Below are 12,923 nucleotides of genomic sequence, written 5' to 3' on the forward strand. Positions count from 1 at the left end.
ATGCGGATTGGTAATTACATTTGCATCCTGTTGGCAGTACGATGCAGTGGTGATACTGAGGGGAAAAACAATTACAGTGAGGGGAAATTGTTAACTCTATCGAGCGTCCCTTACTATAAACAACATTTGTATTGTAATTGAAGTAATGAACCAGGGAAGGATGACATACAAGTCAATCAAGCCTTCCGGCATTGACTCTACTCCAGGTTCTAGTTCGGGAAGGATCAATAAAGATGTCAACAGATTGAATGGAGCTCTCCTTGGCTCCTTGGATAAGCGAGCAATGTGGCTGTGGAGGCGTAGTGGCGCATGTTCTTATCGCTATCTTATCTTATCTTTCCATGCTAAAAATATCGACTCGCTTCTCCTCAATGGACTGAGTTTAACAGAAGGGTTGCGACAGCCAGTATGCATTGTTAACCGAAATTGATCATACATATGACATATGTTGAATCGGAATGAAAGAAGATTACTTGATTGAAGATCTAAATTTAAAGACTGTTTAATGGGAGAACATCGATATGTGAACTGAGCAGCCACGTGACTGAACACGTGAGTATCTTTAACGACATAGCCAGTCTTTTTCCCGCTTTGCTTTCCTGACAACCTCGTCTCTGAAGTCTTATGTCTAGATAAACTGTTTCTCAAGTACAAATAGCAATATGAAGGTTCAGAAGCACAATGGGATGATTTACTCGCTTGGTGATAGATGGGGATTGTTAAGATGGGATTGCAGATATAAGAATGAGAGATTGCCTAAATTAAACAATGGTTATGCTAGAGATAGAGAACGAAGTCGACATAGCCGAAGTTCTTGGTAGTGATGACTGGTTATTAATGGTCAATAGTCTAATGGCCTGTGAGGTCGTCCTAGCTATGAGCTATTGTTATTGCTCGCTCTATACTAATGCAACAAATACAAAAACTACCAACATGGGCGCCTTGGTTATATTACAGATGATTGACACCAAGTGCTCTAAGCATTGGTAGGTGGTCCAGTGTAATTCTTATAACCCCAAAACCAGTACCAAGCACCTGAAACTAGACAAGACGCGGTAAACACGACAGAGGCATAGTTAACGCTAACAACTGTTACCGGTAGACGCAAAGGCATGCAGAAAAGAGGGACTGCGAGAATAGACCATGCTGCCAGGGTGTTAGTGATAAGCTTATAGGAAAGAATAGATGACTTACCGACAGCCACGAAATTGGCAAGATACCCAAGCCTACCGAGGGGAAATTTAGCACCCTTAACTTGCCGTCTCTTCGTCAAGAGGTTGATAACGACTGGTGTTGCGTAAGCCGCGTTGAGAGTGAGGACGCCAACGTTTGCAAAGGCGTTAAAAGCTGCCGAAGAGCCAAAATTGATAAGACCCAAGAGAAGTTGAATCACCATACTCAGCATCATAGCATTAAGAGGAACATCAAGTCTCTTATCAATAATAACCCACCACTTAGAGCCTGGCATAGCTCCATCGCGAGCAAAGGCCCAAATACAGCGAGAAGAAGCAGTGATACAGCCGATACCACAGATAATGCCTAGGACGATGATGGGAATCAACAATGCGAACGCTCCACCCGATGAGCCGACAGCAGCCTTGATGGTCGGGGGGATAGGTTGCGCAGAGGCGAGATCGGCGAGGTATTGTAGATCGGGAAGAATGAAGGTAATAGGAATAAGGAATAGCATGCCGGCGACCGTGTTAATACAAACAGTCAGAACCATGGCCCTGGGAACCTGCACATCAGGCTGTCGGACTTCTTCGCACATGCTGTCATTTATCAGAGTCCTGTTACCAACGTAGAGGGGTCAACAACTTACGAGAGGATCATGCCTGTCGACGAGGTTGCATATGCTGCGTGGAGAAGTCCCACACAAAAAGCCCAGCCATCAGTCCAGCCAGAGTTGTTTTCGAAATGGGTAAACACCCAGCTAGCATCGCGTCTTCCATCTTTAGCCATTACGAGAACAGTTATAATAATAGCAAGAACACCTGCAAAAGTCCAAAAGATGGCAGCAGTCTTGACAAGTCAGCAGTGAGTACATAAGGAAGGTTGCAACACCTACATCCAACCACGGAAGCCACTTGTTTCCCAGCGCTGACACGGCATTGCTAAATAAAGTGAGGCCGACAAAGATAAGAAAGATTTGATAGGGTTCTCCAGCAAGAATGCCAACCCCAGGTGATGATTCGAAAACGTTGATACACGAGACCAGAAACAAAGTAGTACCGAAAATGACAGATAGCGTGATACTAATATTGCCAATAACATAGAGCCAACCGCAGACCCAAGCAGCCTCACGGCGCCAACGGATAGGTGCGAGCATGAAGGTCTGATAATAGACACCTGTAGTAATCAAGTCAGTCTTTCCATTGTCATAAGCTGAGTTCAACGTAGGTAGTGAGATGTATAGCAACAGAAACTACGCGTCCTCGAGCACTTAAAATAAGAGAGAAATACCTCCGGCGACAGGATACACGCTGGTGATCTCTCCGAGCGATAAGGCCACACAGATAATAAGAGCCGAGACAGCTAGCCAGCCCCAGATTATATTGACTGGACCTCCAGTCGTGATTGGATTGCTAAGGGTCGTCGATAGTCCGTAAGGGATTGAAGCCAGCACGAAGGCCATGAAGGCAACCTGAAGAGTAGACCGATTACGCTGCAGCTGGGGCACGTAGCCAAGGCTTTCGAGGATGTGGTCGCCATCGCCATCGGTCAAGTCGGCGCGTTTCTCGATGGGAGCTGGATGCCCGGCTGAAAGTCGATGTATCGCAGCCGAGTTTTGAGAGTCTTCAGAAGCACTCATCTTGAGGGAACTGGGTCAATGTTAGGTTGAAGCGAGACTCCAGAAGGTTCCTGGGTTTGAGGTCTGCTTACTTCTCGGGAGTGGTGCGCAGAACAAGCAAGTACTACACGGAGGCTATCTGAAGTGACGTGCCAAGACGCTTGACAGAACAGCTGCTGTAGGTAAGCGAGAGTCGGGAAAGAAGATTGGAGGAAGAAAGAGAGTGGCCAAGAAAAGGGGACTTGGAGAGTATGGGGGGATAGATGGTATCTTGCAGAAAACAGCGGAGAGTGACACTGGGCTAGACTGTTCTACTACCTAGTCATTGCCCACTTAGTGACAAACTAAATTGGGGTTTTATACGAGATCGAGCTGTAGCATTGCCTATTAGCATTTGCCTGTATAGATTGAAGAGAAATGTTTACTACGGCCTAACTAGCATTTCACAATTTAAATTGTAAACTGCTGTGAATAACGCGATCAGTAATACCAAGATACCGCTTTTCATGACTTTTTATAGCGACCATTACAGCGTTACCAGTTAATCGTATTGGATCACCATAAAGTGTGGTCAGAGGTCGACCGAGGCTGGATTCTATGGTCGCGTTCCGTGATCGCCGAAACTCCGGTCGGGCCGTACTTACTCGGTCAATTATGCCCTAGGTCTAATCGGTATCGTACGGAGTTTTGGAGTCTGCGGAGTCCGTAGAGCTGCTGGTCGCCGTGTAAAGCCAATGAAATCACGAACATCTGTGGGTCTAAATGACTAATCACGTGATAGTTAACTACATGTAGATTTGGCGTGATTTCATGGCGAAAAAGAGCTAGATGTAAGGATTCATTCCAACTCAGCAGGTTCACCTGGCATAGTTGTCATAGAATGAGGGACCACTGATTGTCAATCAGGCCAAGGTCTCTTAGTCTGTATACATTTTTGACAAAGGGCCTCAGGACTATCGTCGTGGAAACCGCGGTACTCATCGCATGTCTCCTTGGGTGCTTGGAGAGGTCAGTGTGGTGCTGAAAAGGGGAGCTCTGCGAAGAAAGGCTTCTGACGCTCCTCTTATGTTTGCCCTGAGATTTAGATAAGGAACTTGCGCGTGTAGCCATCAAACGAGTACCAATTGGAACCCAGTTCGCTTTCTAATAAGAAGTTCCCGTTTTCGGCGTGAAGAGTCCTTACGTCTGTTTCGAAGAACTTGCCGGGCTCAGACATGGGGTCTTGATACTCTGGCTCGTATACTGACAGGATCTTAGCATTGTAAACACATTTTGTCAGGAAAGGAGGACCACACCATAATGGTTGGCACATCCGGGACGAAGAGCCAAACTCTTGTCAATTCCCCTCTCATTCAGACGATGCTCAGGTTTGAGGCCAGGATGCCACTTTCCGCTTATCAAAGTGAAGTAGCCTCCATCTCTTAGCAGTTCTGGTATCGTGACAACCCTATTATTAAGGTAACCTCCATGGTCAGGTTTCTCGTTGGGAGCAGGCGAGCTTCTAGTAATCTCTTGGAGTTGGCCCAGTCCAGCGATTTACTGATCTAAATCCTATGTGATCCTTTCTGAAGACACATCGAGTCACATCAAGGAGAAGACCAACCAGCCACCTTGCCTCTCTCATCTCAGTCTTGACCACCTTTGTAACATCCTTCACGCTTCCTTATCTTCTCAGCAAGCCTTATATAGGGCTTCGAGCAAAGGTTGGGTTTATTTAAGGCGGCATTTGTGTTATTATAGTTATTCTTGGTTACCTTGGTAATCTCGAGCTTAAGGGCTGAAAGTTTGGAAGAGGTGGATCAGCTCTTCGCAAGTGGACAGCCCTTGCGCAAGCTTGTGTCTCTTAAGACAAGGACAACAATCTAAACGAAGACGATGATAAACACAAAGGAATTAACATCATAGTTTGAATTACATAGACACCGCATAATATATATTTTAATCATATTTACTACGAGTCCAGGCGTCCTCACACGCTCTATACATGTCAATTGATAGTACTGCTGTTGTTAGAAATGCCCCTACTAGTCTTACACGGTGATGAAGTTCGCGATAAGATAACCGATAAGATAGGCGATTAGATAGTTGATAAGATTTGCAAGGCTGAGTTATTCTCGAGGTCGGATAAGCCCATGCTGCAATCCGCTGATTAAAAGCAGGAAGTTCCTACTTCTCCGATATGAAATTAATAATTACTAAAATCCTTTTTTACATACTCGATACACTGCTAATCGCTAGTCATCCCAGATGTATTTGTTCCTTGAGAGTAACGATGTCAGCAAATGAAGAGCCATGATTAGTGGAGCCCCCAGTCACGTGTAAGGCTGCTCGTTTAAACAAAACACCTACGTTACTTGGAGGTAGACAGAGAAACTTAACGCTCGTGAGATCCCTTCTTTCATGCTCTATCTTGAGAGAATAACTGTTGATAACATGTTTTTTATTCACTTTCAAACTACATCTCGTTGCATGTTTATTCGAAGCAAGCGAAAAGGCGATTGGCGCGACAGACCAGTTAACCGTGGACGTCCTACGGAGGTGGAAATACGAATTCCCGTTCAGGTGGTGGATTTCGCGTTTACTTATTCCGCTATCATTCCGAGATTCCGACCCAAGGGACGTACTTAGTGCGAAAGGCTCAAAAGGATTGGCTAGCATCTCCCATGCTTCACTGGGTACACAGAACAGCAAAACACAAAATGATATATCCAGTAGATGTCAAGATATATTTCCAATGAGCAGAAAACAAATTGCGTTGTTGTATGCTTCACTTATCTCATATCTTGTTGATGTTGATGTTAGTGAGGCATTGCTTCAGGTATCACGTGACATACCAGTACTCTTGGGAGGAATGGTTAACCAAGTCAATGATTCAGTTGCGAAATCAATAACTACACAAATGTTTCCCAGCAAAATGTTTCTCCATGTCAAACAAGATCTCCGACCAGTTCTGATCGTTGTGCGTCATCTAAAGCCATGTTTTCTTGATTAGAGCTTTCAAGCAATAGGGTAGGTTACGGAAAAAGGCAAAACAGGCAGATTCCGACAGGCACGTGGAACAAGCCAGGGTCTTCAGCTACCCGTCGGCTAGAAACATGGGCGGATCACGAGTTTCAGCGATTCAATGACCAGGAAAAATAACCTCAATAACGCATGATTTATGATGATGCTGACTTTACCGATTACAATTATCGCAGAATGCCATTGGTCAGCCGACACCTAAACAGTGGAACGTTGAGCCGGATTGCCAAAACAGACGGGGTATTTCATCTCCGGATCTTGAAACAACTTGTCATAGATGGAAGTGGTCCCCTTTTAGCCGAGATCAACTCAATGCCGGAGGATGAATGCCCGTCCCATCCATTTGGGACTCAAGTCTTCTCAGAATGGCTACCTAAACATCGAGTCTCCGCATTGTCGAGCCACATGGCATTAATGCCGACAAGTCCAACACTTCTCGGCTGTTATCATCTGTCCACAAGTTGGAAATACCCGTTGAGAAACTGGGGTGCAGTGGCAGTTTGATGAGTTAAGGGGGGAAGAGACAGGGGTCATCGAATTTAGCCTGAACAGCTGTCCCGTCAGAAGATCTTCCGATAGGTCACTTTGGACATGGGTCTGATATCCACTTCACAACTGAAAGATCCAGCTTGATGCGACATCTAACCAGGGTTAATCTCTTCATGAGGAGATCAATTGAAACTATATAAGCCCAACTTGGCACAAACAGTCTTTCTTGGCAACCATCCATCCACTCTTTGTTTCACCGAAAAGTCCTGTACATACTTACTCGAAAATGAAGTCTTTCCTTGTCACCGCTCTCAGCAGCCTTCTCCTCGTCGGCAATGTCGCTGCCGCTGCTGTTGAGGACCCTATCGAGATCTTCAACCGTCAGGCTGCTGGACAAGTCATTCGCCAATGCTCCAAGCCCGGCGTTCTCGCCCTTGCCTACGATGACGGCCCTGGCCAATACACCAACCAACTGATCGACATCCTTGACCAAGCCGGTGCCAAGGGTACATTCTTCTGGACTGGCAAGCTTTACGGCTGTGTGTACAACAACCAAGCCGCTGTCAAGAAGGCCTACAACTCTGGCCACCAGATCGCCAGTCACACTTGGACTCATCCCCAGAACTTTGGCAGTCTGAGCACCGACCAGCTGAAGCAGGAGATGCAAAAGTTCGAGCAGGCCATGGTCAACATCATTGGCAAGAAGCCCGCCTACATGCGTCCTCCTTACCTCGCCACTGGTGGTAATGTCCTTCCCACCATGCAGCAGCTCGGCTACAAGGTCATCACCAACGACGTTGACTCTGGTGACTGGAACGGCCAGACTGCTCAGCAGAGCCAGCAGAAGTTCCAGCAGGCTGGTGCCGGTGGCAACGGCCACATCCCTCTCATGCACGAGACTTATGCCAGCACTGTCAATACCTTGACTCCTTGGTTGATCAACTGGGCACGACAGAACAACCTGAAGATTGTCACTGTTGGTAAGTAACAGTACTGTGATTTGAGCAATGGTTCAATGCTAACATGTTTGCAGCTGAGTGTCTTGGAAACGCTGCTGGTGCTTATCAGTCTGGTACTTTCCAGGGTAACGGACAGAACGTCTGTTAAGTATCCTGATAACCGAGTGATGAGAGTGGAGGTTCAACGGGGATTTTATTCTTATGTATATACATATCTACGACTCTAAACTGAAGCCTGAGTCCCCACAATGTACTTAAGATTTTGAACTACACATTGGTTGTGCGCACGATTCGAGAACTCAACATGTCACGTGAGCGAGGTTTGTCTAACAACTGAGGTACAATAAGAACATACGTATGAGCGGTTAAGACTTCAACCGTAATACTGTGGCCTCTTAGGAGAGTGAAACAGTGGTGAAGCAGCACGCTTGAGTTTAACAACAGGTCTTGCTTGTTTATTGTTGACAGGACTACTTAACCAAGCCCAATGCATAAACGGATCACTGAAAATTGTAAGGTTCGCGGTGTTAAGCCAATAATATAATATTCATCTTCGTCTCATAAATGAAGCCTCTATATAAGATCATGTTTAATGGACACTAACAATCTACTGCAGATACGGCATGTAAGGAGTTCCATTCTCCTGTGCCTCGCGGTACAATCTCTTGTTTTCCCTCGAGAGGCAGTACTTGAGGGTCAAAGCAAAGGTGATACACAGACTACCCATGAGAAACATCAGGGTAAATGCCAGGCGGTAGCGAGGCTCATCCGAGTTAATGAAGAAGAACGGCGCTATGACGTTGCCGATCTGGCTGAGAACATTACAGAGTGCCACAGAGACAGCCTTCTTCTCCGGCGTACGGGCTAGAGTCATAGACAGCCACGTCTGAATCAGAGGGTTGGCACCGAACAAGCCTCCGATAAACAGATACGAAGCTGAGTATCGAGGAACAGTCGCCGTTGTGTTCATGCACATGACATAGCCAGCGAGACCAACGGCGATAGGAGTCGAAAAATGCCACCCACGCTCTCCAACACGATCAGAGTTCCAAGCAACGGCAACAGACGTGGCCGCAGCGACACAGTATGGTGGAAAAGTGAGAAGAAGTGCCGTGATCCTGTCATAGCCCAAACCACGGACGATAGCTGGATAGAAGTTGGTGAAACCGTAAGCAGCCGAGATGCCGATGTTGACACCAGTAAGGAGCCAGAACTTGTAGTCGATGACTGTAAGCTTGACACCAGTCCAAATGGTAGACTTGATCTCAACTTCAGAGACTCTATCGGCGATAATTCGGACCTGGGCAACCTTGCGCATGTCCTCCGTCATAGTCCACATGGCACTTCCACTCTTGGACTGAGGGTAGTCAGGTAGTAGAAACACAGCGGCAAAAGCAAATGCTGACCCAAACAAAGCCAAAACAATGAAAAGCCATTGCCAACCGGCGACACCACGTGCACCCTCAACTGTAGCGAAGACTGCTGCGGCGATCAGACCTTATAACCCGTTGGCCAGAGAGACACCAGTGGACATGATTGCAATGCGAACCGCGATCTCTCGACGGGTGTACCAGCTCGACATGACGTAGATAGCCTATGATGATTAAGGCAGTCACAAATTAGCTTCTGTACTCTGTGTAGGAGACATGCTGTGTTGCACATATAGTTGTGGAACTTACACCAGGGAAGAGTGGTGCTTCAACCAAACCGAGGAAGAAACGAACGGCCAAGAGACCTTCGTAGGTCTTGACTCCAGCAACGGCAGCGGAAACACCAGACCATAAGATGGCCATACCTGGAAGGTACAAACTCGGTCGAATCTTGCCAATGATCATGTTGGAAGGAACCTGACCGAGAACGTAGCTGTTGGTTATTAGAGGAGGTAATCAGAGACGAAGTTGAGTTTGCACTTACCCGGCGCTGAGGATAGAAACAGCAGATCCAAACTGCGATCCCTCTAATTGAAGATCTTCATCGAGAGTACTCAAACGAGCTTGCCTAAGTTATCAAATGGTTAGTTCTGGCACGAAAAGTAGAATCGTCTTGATAGGTAATGGCTTACCCAAGAGAGGCTCTGTCAAGGTAGTTGAAAACATAGAGAAGCCAAAGCGTCGGCAAAAGTGTCATATCAAGCCGACGGACAACCTTCTTCTCCAACTCTTCCCAATTTGGGATTCCAAGTTCGGCAAAGGCATGCTCGCGAGCAGATACAGGCGTCGAATCAACATTACCATGCTTCATACTACCTTCTTCATCGTGCTCCACATTTATAACGTTATCGGCGTCCGGCGATTCGCTCTTATCATGGCGCAATGAAGCCAGGCTAACATCTGGCTGCGTCGCCTGATCAACACCGTTGAACACCATCGGGAATTAACAAAACAGACGATAAAAATGATGTTGATTGAGCTGTTGACTGATGTTGAAATCTCCGTTGTGCAATACAAAATGAATGATGATTGTGGCAGACAACTGTCCTTATATGCAACAAGATCTTCACTACGACAAGAGGTTATTACCCCACTGTGCAGAAAACCCCAGATTTTCCCAGGTTCCCCAGACAGCTAAGGTTAATTGTAAGCTTAACAGATCATCTCGTATTCCCGCAAACCCATTGGCCTTGCGAGGGTTTAACAATGTCCAGCTTTACCCTATGGGGTTTCGGAAAATAGCCGAACCGGCGAAAAACCGTAGCGGTAAAAATGGCGGGGAAGTATTTACACCGCGCCGTGCCAAGAAATGGTGCACCTGTATCGCCGAGGCATTTCTCGGGAGCCACAATTTCCCCACCCAACTAGAACTTAAACACTTACCTACACTGGAGGTAGCCGACGATGCGTTACGCTCTCATCACGAGGTACAATACATTCACAACATGAGTTCATCTTCATCCATTATGCCATTCAAAGCTGCTACACACGTGGCGCAGCTTGAGAACGACCTATGGAGCGCTAATCTCCACAAGGACTACTGCGTAGGTGCAGGTTTGTCACGCCATAACCACAAACGATAAAACAAGAAGTAATAGTTGACATGGATAACAGTACCAAATGGCGGCTACGTGGCGAGCGTGATGTATCAAGCTGTGCAGAGTCATATTCTCAATCTTGGCCTACGACAAGAGATCATCTCAGCTCAGCTTCAATATGTCAACCGTACTCAGATAGGTGAAGCAACCATCGCCATAGAGAAAGTCAAAACCGGTCGTGCAACCTCTACATTTCACGCCACTCTTCTACAAGATAATGGCTCTTCAAAGACTAAGGCAAGGAAGTGTGTCCTTGGCTACTATGTGTGTTTGGCTCCAACAACAGACGGCCTGACTCTTACTACCGACTGGAAACTCCTCCCTCCGTCCCCGCCTATTGATGTAGAGCGAGCTGCCAAGGGACTGGACCCAAACTGGTCGTTGGAGGCGTCCCGTATTCAGATCCCTCACTTGGTATCGCTGGGATTTGTCCGTGCCGTGGAAGGAGCCTTTGAATCGTACTATCGCCGAAAACCTGGTCGCAAAGGACTTGAAGACTCATGGATTCGACTAGCAAGCGGTGAACGCTTTACCAACGCCACATTGTCCCTTGTTGTGGATGCGAAGCCTTACGTCGTTGAAGCTTGGAGACCGTTGCCAGAGAGTGAGAGCAGAGAGGCAGAAGCGGTACCTTTCTCCAAGAATGATTCATTTTGGTATCCAACCCTTGTTATGAATCTGGACATCAAGAAGGTCTTGCCACAGGATGGCGTAGAGTGGCTTTTTATCAGGACGGAAGCAAGGAAGATTGAACAAGGGCGTCTTGACTTGCAGGTTACCATCTTGGATCAGGAAGGGGATCTTGTTGCGCTTGCCAGCCATATTAACTTGATACTCTCGGCATCCCGAAATCTTGGGGTCAAGGATGGGAAGGAAGCTAAAGGGAAGCTATGAGTAACAAGAGACCGGGATCGACTGACTTAGTTGGTCTTGCTTGGTTGGGCGATGTTGGCTTGCCAGTTGACTGAGGTTGCAAGAGGAAGAAGTTGCTGCTGTCTTCAGCGTGACAGAAGCTTCCTTTATAAGTCACCTCTATCATAAGGTTCATGCCGAAAGAGTTACGCCGTGGAAGAAACCTTGTCTTAAGAGAACCTTAGATTTGATCATTGTTGAAAATTTAATCTGCGCAGACAGATTAACCTTTATTAAAAACCTAGAGGAAATTGAGAAGGCCTAGGCAAAAGCTTAAGGATTATAAAAATAATAAGTAACAGATCATGTATATGAGTTCGTCTAGTCGGTAGCAGAAAAGTTGTAATCCAAAGCCTTAGGGTACAAGAATAAGTGGTCTAAGAGCTATGGCCTAAAGAGCATAAATTGACTTAATAATTTCGTCTCTTGTGTTTCCATTGTCAATCAGTATCCAGGTCATCTTCGCAAATAAATTCTACAACATCTGAGCAGTAATTAGAAAGTGGTGTTGGTAGTTGAAGCTGTAACTGAAACTCCGGATTCCCTCGGAGTTTCGCCGCGGGTTCTCGCCATGGAAACAATTGATGTGATATACCAAGTAATGTGAAGTTTTGTGATACTAGTGAAAGCGACCCCGCCTGCTTCTCACATATTTCTCCCTCCAGTCACACTAATCACCTGTCCAGTTACGTATGAGAAAAGAGGACTACAAACAGCAAGAACAGCCTTGGCGGCGTCTACTGCTGAACCGGGTCTGCGAAGTGGGATATCCTCAAAGGAGGACTTACCATCCCGGCCAGGAACGCCGAGCTGGATCTTTTCACCGCCCGGTCCCGTGATAAATGCCCCCGCCTCTTTCGCCTGTGTTAGACGCGTCTCAATGTACCCAAATGCCACCGTGTTAGCTCGTACATTGAACGCCGGTCCCCATTCTTTCGCAATTGTCTTCATCAGTCCAGATACGCCGGCTTTGAAGAAAGCATAGTTAGACTGCCCGGCGTTACCGTGGACACCCGAAGTTGAAGAGATGCCGACAATGTTTCGCTGCTTTCCATCTTTGACGCGGAAGTATGGGGCTGCGGCGCGAATGAGCTGGAACGGCGCAGCTCCGTGGATGTTGGCCATCGCAGCCCATTGCTTGTCAGTCATCTTGTGCACCACACCATCCCATGTATACCCGGCATTGTTGACGATGATGTGGATTTCTCCACCGCCAAACTCGGCTGCGCGCTTCACTAGCTGGTCGATGTACTCTGTATCTGTGATATCACCAGTTACAGCTAGAGCTTGGCCTCCGAATTTGGTGATCCCGTCCACAACGCTTTGTGCTTTGGCTTTGGTACGGTAACAAGAAATGTTAGCATGATCGATCTTGTTCATCCTCTCTGAGATCCCTCCAGTAACTCAGAAACTGAGACGTACCTGAATCAACGTCGCAAACGACTACTTTGGCACCCTCTTGGGCGAACAGGCGCGCTACTTCTGCACCAATGCCCTGTCCACTCCCCGTGATTATAGCAGTTTGTCCCGCAAGAAGACCTTTGGGGTAGGTAATGTGAGATGCGATTTGAGCTACACGTTCAGCCATGATTGCTAAGGTGAACTCTTCTTCCTTGATGACCCAAACCATTAGAACCCGACATCAGAATGACTTTAAAACCTCAGTCATGGATCCCAATTCTGTAAGACAAGAGGCTTTCGTTCTAACCACTAATTGACAAAG

The 12,923-nt window shown here is 46.8% G+C and overlaps 5 protein-coding genes across 5 annotated transcripts; 2 read left to right on the forward strand and 3 right to left on the reverse strand.

Annotated features, from left to right (window-relative positions):
* Nucleotides 1-976: 976 nt before the first annotated feature.
* FSST1_002642 (amino acid/polyamine transporter I) lies at nt 977-2,812 on the reverse strand (the record flags this gene model as incomplete). Its single annotated transcript, XM_083228651.1, has 5 exons — nt 977-1,146; nt 1,195-1,772; nt 1,823-2,022; nt 2,069-2,349; nt 2,464-2,812. The coding sequence occupies 5 exons, from the start codon at nt 2,810-2,812 to the stop codon at nt 977-979; spliced, it is 1,578 nt and encodes a 525-aa protein (XP_083092824.1).
* A 3,775-nt stretch (nt 2,813-6,587) lies between these two features.
* Nucleotides 6,588-7,408, forward strand: FSST1_002643 (chitin deacetylase; the record flags this gene model as incomplete). The annotated part of the gene is made up of 2 exons (XM_083228652.1): nt 6,588-7,281; nt 7,335-7,408. The coding sequence occupies 2 exons, from the start codon at nt 6,588-6,590 to the stop codon at nt 7,406-7,408; spliced, it is 768 nt and encodes a 255-aa protein (XP_083092825.1).
* Nucleotides 7,409-7,867: 459 nt separating this feature from the next.
* Nucleotides 7,868-9,627, reverse strand: FSST1_002644 (uncharacterized protein; the record flags this gene model as incomplete). The annotated part of the gene is made up of 5 exons (XM_083228653.1): nt 7,868-8,739; nt 8,785-8,854; nt 8,940-9,123; nt 9,175-9,258; nt 9,323-9,627. The coding sequence occupies 5 exons, from the start codon at nt 9,625-9,627 to the stop codon at nt 7,868-7,870; spliced, it is 1,515 nt and encodes a 504-aa protein (XP_083092826.1).
* A 508-nt stretch (nt 9,628-10,135) lies between these two features.
* FSST1_002645 (thioesterase family protein) lies at nt 10,136-11,182 on the forward strand (the record flags this gene model as incomplete). The annotated part of the gene is made up of 2 exons (XM_083228654.1): nt 10,136-10,244; nt 10,305-11,182. 2 exons carry the CDS (start codon nt 10,136-10,138, stop codon nt 11,180-11,182), a joined length of 987 nt encoding a protein of 328 aa, XP_083092827.1.
* Nucleotides 11,183-11,845: 663 nt separating this feature from the next.
* On the reverse strand, nt 11,846-12,788 carry FSST1_002646 (SDR family NAD(P)-dependent oxidoreductase; the record flags this gene model as incomplete). Its single annotated transcript, XM_083228655.1, has 2 exons — nt 11,846-12,534; nt 12,623-12,788. The coding sequence occupies 2 exons, from the start codon at nt 12,786-12,788 to the stop codon at nt 11,846-11,848; spliced, it is 855 nt and encodes a 284-aa protein (XP_083092828.1).
* Between the last annotated feature and the right edge of the window lie 135 nt (nt 12,789-12,923).

The sequence above is a fragment of the Fusarium sambucinum genome, chromosome IV, assembly GCF_050947815.1.
Source record: "Fusarium sambucinum isolate potato_lamoka chromosome IV, whole genome shotgun sequence".
Classification (NCBI taxonomy): Eukaryota; Fungi; Ascomycota; class Sordariomycetes; order Hypocreales; family Nectriaceae; genus Fusarium; species Fusarium sambucinum.